The sequence below is a fragment of the Gastrolobium bilobum genome, unplaced genomic scaffold (genome assembly GCF_033153095.1).
Source record: "Gastrolobium bilobum isolate Gb01-03AN ecotype WA unplaced genomic scaffold, APGP_CSIRO_Gbil_v1 utg29808, whole genome shotgun sequence".
In the NCBI taxonomy this organism is placed as follows: domain Eukaryota; kingdom Viridiplantae; phylum Streptophyta; class Magnoliopsida; order Fabales; family Fabaceae; genus Gastrolobium; species Gastrolobium bilobum.
This window is the reverse complement of record NW_026897938.1, coordinates 3,471-12,057: the sequence shown is the minus strand read 5'-3', so window position 1 is coordinate 12,057 and position 8,587 is coordinate 3,471. Positions and strand designations below refer to the sequence as shown.

The following is an 8,587-nucleotide window of genomic DNA, read 5'->3' as shown; positions in this document are numbered from 1 at the left end:
ATAAAATAAAAATGTTTATCCCACCCCTTTATATCTACAAAATAACACAACTTGTGTTATTTAAAATAACACTCTTTTCCCATTAAATAACTATCTCACCCTAACTACAAAAATATTCAATTAAATCCATCTTAGAATTTGCGGAGTCTGAACATAAATATTCATGCAAATATCATTATTTTCAAAATCAGAATCAGTGTTTTACTAGGAACAAATTGCTTTAATACCCTCTTAAAAATCTCATGAATGAATTTTACATGGAAAGATCGTGACTTCTTCATTCCCACTTTCAAGTGCGTATCAAAGTAAAATAAATTTTCATCTGTCATAACTAAAGTAGAACAAGATTACTGGTATTAGAAACATGTATATTGTTCAGTTTGGGGTGATCCTTCAGTATTGATACATAAACCATCTAGTTCTAGTATTAATATTGGGTTTTATAAGAGTTATGTTGTAGGAAAAGTGATTGTGTTATGTTATAGAGATTCGTTTTGCGTGCCGAAGTTTTTTTTTTTTTTTTGCTGCGGGCCCCACAAAATGTTGTGTGTGTAGCAAAATTTTTGTGGTCATATTAAATGATAGATGATAAACCCATTAATATTATAATACAAGTTTCCTCTGTATAAGATAGTACAAAAAGAATGGCAGTTTGTGACTTGCACACCTGTAAAAGGGAAAACATGTACACAGCATTGACTAGAACTCTACGGATGCCCAAGCATAAGGGAATTTCCTTCTAACCTTTAAAATTTGAGTTGTAAATATCACTTATGACAAAAAAATATATTACATACACTAAGTGGAGAGGGGAAGAAAAAATATGAATCCTTAATGCTCCTACAAAACTTTAACGGTAAGTGGGTTCCCACCAAGTTGAGCATGAATTACTACTAGATAAATAGTGGAGATTCTGCAAGTGTTTTCAACCTGAAGCGGAAGCAGCTCTACCTTTATCAAATTCCCCTTGCTCTTCCTTGGCAAACTCTTCAATCAATTCACGCTGTCTCTGTGTCAGGTTTCTGCAAAATATTTCAAATCATTTTATATTACAAGCATCCATAATAAAACCTAAACATGGTGTTAGAAAGAGGGGTGAACAGTTCATAAATGATACTGAAAAATATCTAATGAGACACTCACGTTGGGATGGTGACATTAAAATGAACGTATTGATCCCCAAGTGTGTAAGATTTTTTTGTTTTGATCCCTGTTGAAGAACAAAACAAGATAAGGATAGTGAAAGAAATAAGGCTACACTTACAACTTTTAAAAATCCATGCAGCAACATGTTTGTACTTTCCAAATGTATTTTCCCACAATGCTTTCCAAAAAATATTAAAAATTCTCAAATTTCCCATATCAACTTGCTTACCTTTCTTTTTCAAAACCACCTTCTGACCAGGTTGGGTGCCTGGGCGAACCTGTAAAAAGCACCCGTCATTCAAACTTCACCAGTTACTAAAAATAACATAAGAAATATTATGTACTGCAATAGAAATACTAACCTTAAGAACAACATCCCCTGTAAGAGTTGGGACCTGAATGGTTCCCCCCAAAATCGCCTGGAGAAAAAACCCAAAAACACAAAATAAAAAAAATCCAGTATTTAGCTTATTTATAACTAATATCACTATACACGACACAAACAACTAACAATATGTTTGAGATTCAATATTTACAACAATCAACTTCAAGAACAGCCACCACCAACACCACTGCCAAATTAAAATCATGCCATCAAAACTTGCAGTGTGGTAGTTCCTAACATGGTTCTTAACTCGATCAAGACCCCTGCCACAAAAAAATTATACCTCGACGACATACATCTCAACTCCATATAGGGCTAGATTTTCTGGAGCATTGCATGTGATTCTAGAGTATTAACAATTTCAGTCAATACATTTCTTTTTAGAGTAAATGTCATTTATATCCTCGAAAAATAGGGTTGACATCAATTTAATACTAAAAGATGGAGATTGACATCAATTTAGTCTCTTAATAATAGAAAAATGACATCAATTCACTCCCTCAATCTTGCGGTTTGTTCACAGAAGGAAGATTTTGATATCATTTTCCATGATCAAGGGAACAAATTGATGTCACCTATCTTTCAGGGACCAAAGTGATGAGAACCCAACCTTTCAGGGACCAGAATAGATGTCTTTCAGGGACCAGAATAGATGTTTACTCCTCTTTTATCTATAATAACAACCAAGTTGCTTCCCAAGAATTATAAAGTAATGTCTCCAATTAAACATACATAAGTGGATCAAACCTGAAAAAACTCAACCAGATAACCACATAACATATTGCTTAAGCTTTCCTTCATCAAAGACATTACCTGAGTGATACTTAAAACAGCATCTACGTGAATATCAGATCCTTCTCTGCGAAAAACAGGGTCTTCCCTAACCTACAAAAAGGAAAAAATGAAAGAAATAAAAACGACTGAGCTTAAGACTACGAAATTAAAAAAAAAAAGGAACTGACTTCCAAGCTATTGAAATACCTTGATAGTAACATAGAGATCACCAGGGTCTCCATCAGGATCTGTTCCACCACTTCTATAAACCTTTATAGTCTCATTGTTGTCTATACCTGCAAATGTATAAAAGCATAAATCAGTCACTCTCTTTTGATTGAAAAGTTAAATGACAGAAAGGCAGAGATAAAGTCCGCATTAATCCAAGCTATTCAACATTGATATGCTAAAATTATTCAAAATTAAGCATTTCCCTACAATAGGGCCTTATGTAGCTTCTTTCTCTATGTACTATTGTTCTTATTAGTATAATAATAATAATAGTTAGCCTAGTTTAAAGCAAATCAACAAGGAAATTACTCGCTCATTCTCTTTGTATGCCATTCGAACATGGCCAACGTAAAGATGCATCCCAAAACATTTGAAATAATGATTACCAGGCATTATATCCAGTTTGACTGACTTTGTTCCTTTGATAACCTTTGCACCCCTGCAAGACTTGCAGAAATTCTGGTAACAACAACAAAAAGAGAAAAAATTAATATATTCCCACCATTTTGTAAGTAATATGAAAGACCATCATAGCCATATGCTGCATATGATGAACAGAGTCATTAAACATGTGAATTTATTATAAGTTAAAACCATATAGGGAGGAGAGGGAGAATAACTCCAGTCTCCAGACATGGAATACTGCCATGTAAGAAGAATATAAGAACAGCAATAAGCAATTTATGTGAATCACAGCAAGTCCGTCATATCTGAAGTTCTAAACCCTCATACAATTTACTAAAAAAGAGAGATTTGATATTACAAAAAAAAAAAAAAAAAAAAGGAGAGGACAATTTGTACCATACCGATACAATTTTTCCAGTTCCCTTACAGGTACCACAAGTACTCTCCATTCTGAATATGCCAGCTTGTACAAACGTCTGTACATGTCTCAAAAATCAATTTAACAACACTTCGCAAACATGTAACATTATTAAAGAAGATTCAAATTTAGTTTCAAGACAATACTTACAATGCCCGACCCTTTGCATCGCTTACATGTTTCAGGTCTTGTACCAGGGGGAACACCACTCCCACCTGCAATAGTTCAGTAAGCAAAAGATCTGTGACTGATAACTTTATTTACAGGTGCACTGACTTTACAAATTACAAACCAAACTGTAAATATAGTAGTGACAGATGACAATTCATAGCTTATTAAAGAGCATACCACAAGCATTACAGAGCACATCCGTTTGAAATGTCACAGTTTTGGTGCACCCTTGGACAGCTTCCATAAAAGATAGTTCAATGAAAGTCTGTGAAAAAGAGATTATTGAGATGCCTTTGGTCATCAAACAACTCCTTAGCATACTTAAATAAATCCAAATATGATGAAAGAAAAACCTTGACATCCTCTCCACCAATATTCTGATAGAAAAAGTTCTTGTCAAAACCCTGATTACCATTGAGGGAATTGAGAAAACCATATTAGATTTCAAATGTGGAATTATTTAATAGGAAATTTTAGAGACATTTATATTTAATAAAAGACTACATAATTTGTTAATGACAAAGATTCCAGGAAATATAATAATAAATAACGTAAACAGAGTCAAATACATCAGTTTACAATTAAAAATATTAAACTTATCTAATGATTTCTTAAACATATGTAAAAATGTTAAACTGATGCATAAACAAACATACCATGCAACTTAATTAAATGGAAATATGTGACTACAAATTTCGGTATATACATTTTTACATATGTTTAAGAAATCATTAGATAATTTGACCTTTTAATTGAATTAGTAATTGAGGTGGTTGTCCAATGACATAGTGTTTGTAAACTACAAATTTAACAATTAGAATGATAACAAAATGAATATTTATTATTACTATGTAGTATGAAAATATATCCTTTTGGATTTTCTACTACAATGCAGACCAACTTTTGAATAAAGAAAGAAGTATTTCCTGATAGACATGATTAAGAAAATAGAAGGAAGAAAATGATAAGTCATTACATGATCACGGAATATCTGCTCAAAAGGATTAAAGCCACCCTCTCCTCCGAAACCAGTGCTTTGTTGGTTTACATAGGCATCATGACCAACCTACATATTCATTTTAAAGTAAATCAAATGAAAGAGGCAATAGATACTTAGGATAAAGGAACGATCCACTCAAAACAAATTACAATACACATTAAACCAAGAAATAAGCACATGAAGCATGAGTGGTATATAAACATAGGCACACATAACCTATTTTCTTGATCAAACAAAATGTGAAATGTTGTTATAGAACTAAAAATTTCTAGCAGGGTCCAATGTCCCATTATCAGAGTTTTCTTCCCTCCTTTGAAAAGAAAGGGGGGAAATGTCAATAGAGAAAGAGGAAGAAAGCACACGAAAGCAAAAATAAACCAGGCAGTAAAAATTCACATCCAATAAAATTATATGACACCACTTCATATTAACTAGAAATACTAAGAAAATGAAATTTTATCCATTTTTAGATTTTCAAATGATATCAACACTATGAAAACTGCAACTGATCACATTATCTGTACTTATAGGAACATCATAAGAGAACACTCTTCCTATCTTCCCATACAAAAGAAAAATGTACCATATTCCCAAACTCTTCCCTCCACCATTTTTCTTAAGTATCTCCATATAAACTTCTAGTTCTCCATGAAACAGAGGACCCCAATTTAAATCTTATTATTCACTCCTTTTTCTTATTGTGCCTTCTCCTGCATTACAATTCACATATATTTATCCTATAATTTATCCTAATTTAGTGAAATAGTACAAGCAACAAATTTTTCAACAAAAGAGGCAAAGAAGTAGCTGGGAAGGTGTCAGACCTGATCATACTGTTGACGCCTTTCTTCATCCTTCAATATCTACAACACATGAAAAAGGGGCAACAAACTAATCATCAATTAATTTGGGATATGAAGATTTAAAATAGACCTCTAGCACTGGATATTAACACGAACAATGACAATAACAGTACACCTCATATGCCATTGAAACTTCTTGAAACTTTTTTTCAGCTTCAGGATCATCTTTGTTCGTGTCTGGATGGAGCTGCTTTGCTAGCTGCAGAATATGGAGACAAATTGAGAAACAATAGAAAGAGGAGAATACAAAATTATTTTAGAAAGATATTTCATATGCCAGGCGCCCAGCTTGATGAATTCATATCAAGGTAGAAAGAAGGGAAAAGGTAGGGGGACTAAAATATTTTCACAATTGTGAATCATAAAGTGTGTGCAATGTGCATACATGAATACATTACCAAATTGTATATTCTGATAATTAAAACATAAAAAAAAACTCTATATTATAAAATGCAGTTCAGTGATTGTAATTTGTATTATTATACAAAATGTGAAAGCAACTTGAAATAAAACAAATGCTCCTCATCCCACAACCCATAGCTTGGGGGAAATGGTCTGGTATCCACTCATGAAAGGAAAATGACCAGTTTACTTAACAGGTGAATGAGATTTGTTAACGACTTGGCAAAGTTTAACCAGGAAATGGGCCAGAAACTTAAAAAATTGCAGATTTCAATACTTATTCATATACATTGACAATGGTTAGGAAAAACCTACCCCATAATAAGCTTTCTTTATTTCAGAAGAACTTGCATTCTTACTCACACCAAGAACATCATAATAGTCTCTTGCCAATGATGCTGTGAAGGAGTTTGGGGTAAAAAAAAAAAAAAAAAGTCATTAACATGAAAGGAACGATAAACAGTATGCACAAGGAAGAAAGAAGGAAATTGAATGAAAGATGGATGAACCTTCTGTCATCCTAATCAAAGGAAAATCACGGACAATATTCAAGTGATAAATAGCAAAAAGACTACCCTCAAACACAAAGCCATCCATGAAAAATAAAAAGGCGAGCCATGCATACAACACAGAATTTAATAATTTATACCAGAGCCATGAATTGATCTAGATGCCCCCCAATATGTGTTCAGCGCTCCCAATAGCAACCAGTTCTTCAAATTAAACCCATTTCCAACTGCAAATGGGGTAAGGATTAGGGTAAGCGGGAGTAGGTGAGCAGAAACAATAATTGAGAAGTACAAGTACCCTTTAAAAAAAGAAACACCTGATTCAACATTGCAAGCAAAAAAGAAAAAAAGAAAAAAAGACCAATAGTCAACTAATTCAGCAAGTTATTTACTTATCCAAAAGAACATCCCAAACAGTCGTCTAAAAATCATAAGGAAAAAAAAAAAACGTTAATTTCACACATAACATTTGGTGCATAGTTACCAAGAACTCTAGATGGATTGCAAGGCCTCGAGTTCAATGTCCTATAACCCGTTCGGAACACTGCTTGATATACCTGCAAAATGAAAATTCCCAAACAATGATATAATCGTAGTTCATAGAAAAATATGTCTGTAAACAGAGGAAGAATCGAGAAAGATGTGTACGGAATCTTTTGTGTCACAGAGCGATCGACGAGCAAGGCGGTTGAAGAGACTGACACCTTGGGAGCGAACCATTTACGCGTTGCGAATGAGAAAAGACCAAGCTTTGGAAGGAGGATGGGGATTTGGGATGAATAGCAAAACCCTAGATAAACCCTAATTGAGATATTGGGATTTGAAGGTTCTAGTAGGACCGAGAGGCAAGTAACAAGTAACAAGGTGATGATGGATCTTTGATGGCCCAATGATGTGGGAGACAAGTAACAGTTACGGAAGTTTTAGAGTGTGTGTGTGGGGCCCACGTCCCTCACATGTGTTTGGCTGTGGCATTCAGCTGTTTTTATTAATTTATTTACTTATTTTTAAAACGTTAGTTTTTTTTTGTTGGGAAAACATTTTCTCCTATAGGAGAATTATTTTCTTCTATCAATGATTTTTCGATTTTTGTGTAGTAATTTCTTTTAACAGATGTGGGTCACATACAATATGCTTTTATAGTAAGATTGTTAAATCGTAATACGTATCGTGTATTGTTTGATTGATTTTTTATAACAAGAATCGTATCGACTCGTAAGACACAGAAATATAATAAAAAATAATTTAAAAATATATAATGTGATAAATATCATATAAATCCAAATTCCAAAAAGGATCAATAAGCAGAATATATAAGTAACTAAAGTGCAAATCAATAACTAAGATACAAGCACTCATCGGTCAGGATTGGGAGGTAACGCTTTCTCACATTCTAAGAGAAGCTAATTCCGGAGATAATTTATCTCAGAGGAGAGATGAGTGAAGAGAGAAAAACCGGTAAGGAGGCGAGAGATGCTACGGCGGAGGAGGAAGATCTTCTCCATCGAAGCACAAAAAAACCTAAAGGCCCTGCTATGGAAGATCAACTTATGGATGATCACATGGCAGAGGAGGATATCCAGGTGAATGTGACTAGCAACGGGGAAAAAAGAAGGAGGAGTCAGGTGATTCATCTAATAACAGGAAGTTGGTGTCATACAAAGATTCTCTTCTTAGTTTTAATGGAGGACCCCATGTTGCTGATAGCGATGAGGAAGATTGGGTAGAAAAACTACGTAAGGAAGAGGACGAAGAAGAAGGGGATGAGGTCTTTGTTATGGTTGATGGTGAGGAGGATCCTCTTTGCCCAACGTACTCTTTTCCAAAAGCCTTGCATTTAGAAGGTTGCAAACCTTGGAGACAGGCAATGATTGTGAAACTTCTGGGGAAGAAAGTTGGAGTTAGATTCTTACTCAATCGTTTACTGAGAATGTGGAATATCTCAGGCAAATATGAGTTCATTGATCTGGAGAATGACTACTTTTTGTTTCGATTTTCCAATAAGAATAATTACTCTCATGTTTTGGAGGATGGTCCTTGGATCATAGCTGATCATTATATGGTAGTTCAACGGTGGCGTCCATTTTTTAATCCTTATGATGATGAGATCAGAAAGCTGGCAGTTTGGATTCGTATTTCAGGACTTCCTATTGAATTCTATACCTCTCATCATTTGTGGAATATAGGTAGTATTTTTGGTCGCACATTGAAGATTGATAGGAACTCTATCTGAAAACGTGATTATGGTGAAGGTGATATTACAGAGAGAGCAAAGTTTGCTAG

General features: G+C 34.1%; 1 protein-coding gene across 2 annotated transcripts; it reads right to left on the bottom strand.

Annotated features, from left to right (window-relative positions):
• Positions 1–594: 594 nt before the first annotated feature.
• On the bottom strand, positions 595–7,179 carry LOC133311601 (chaperone protein dnaJ GFA2, mitochondrial-like). 2 transcript variants are annotated; one of them, XM_061512664.1, is made up of 18 exons: positions 6,953–7,179; positions 6,765–6,861; positions 6,445–6,531; positions 6,111–6,193; positions 5,509–5,592; positions 5,355–5,393; positions 4,507–4,596; positions 3,884–3,934; positions 3,708–3,795; positions 3,510–3,574; positions 3,343–3,417; positions 2,923–2,995; positions 2,513–2,601; positions 2,345–2,416; positions 1,509–1,565; positions 1,376–1,424; positions 1,144–1,210; positions 595–1,022 (listed from the first exon to the last, which is right to left on the bottom strand). In XM_061512664.1, exons 1-18 carry the CDS (start codon positions 7,022–7,024, stop codon positions 926–928), a joined length of 1,335 nt encoding a protein of 444 aa, XP_061368648.1. In that variant the 5' UTR covers positions 7,025–7,179; the 3' UTR covers positions 595–925. The 2 variants fall into 2 exon arrangements, with proteins under 2 accessions (XP_061368648.1, XP_061368649.1); XM_061512665.1 differs by having other exon boundaries at positions 6,789–6,861.
• Positions 7,180–8,587: the final 1,408 nt, after the last annotated feature.

Coding starts and splice junctions, on each gene's coding strand:
- LOC133311601 (XM_061512664.1), bottom strand. CDS start 7,024: ATGGTTCGCTCCCAAGGTGTCAGTCTCTTCAACCGCCTTGCTCGTCGA. Junction 3,796..3,883: donor TTGGTGGAGAGGATGTCAAG/GTTTTTCTTTCA, acceptor TCTTTTTCACAG/ACTTTCATTGAACTATCTTT. Junction 1,211..1,375: donor GGTGGTTTTGAAAAAGAAAG/GTAAGCAAGTTG, acceptor GTTCTTCAACAG/GGATCAAAACAAAAAAATCT.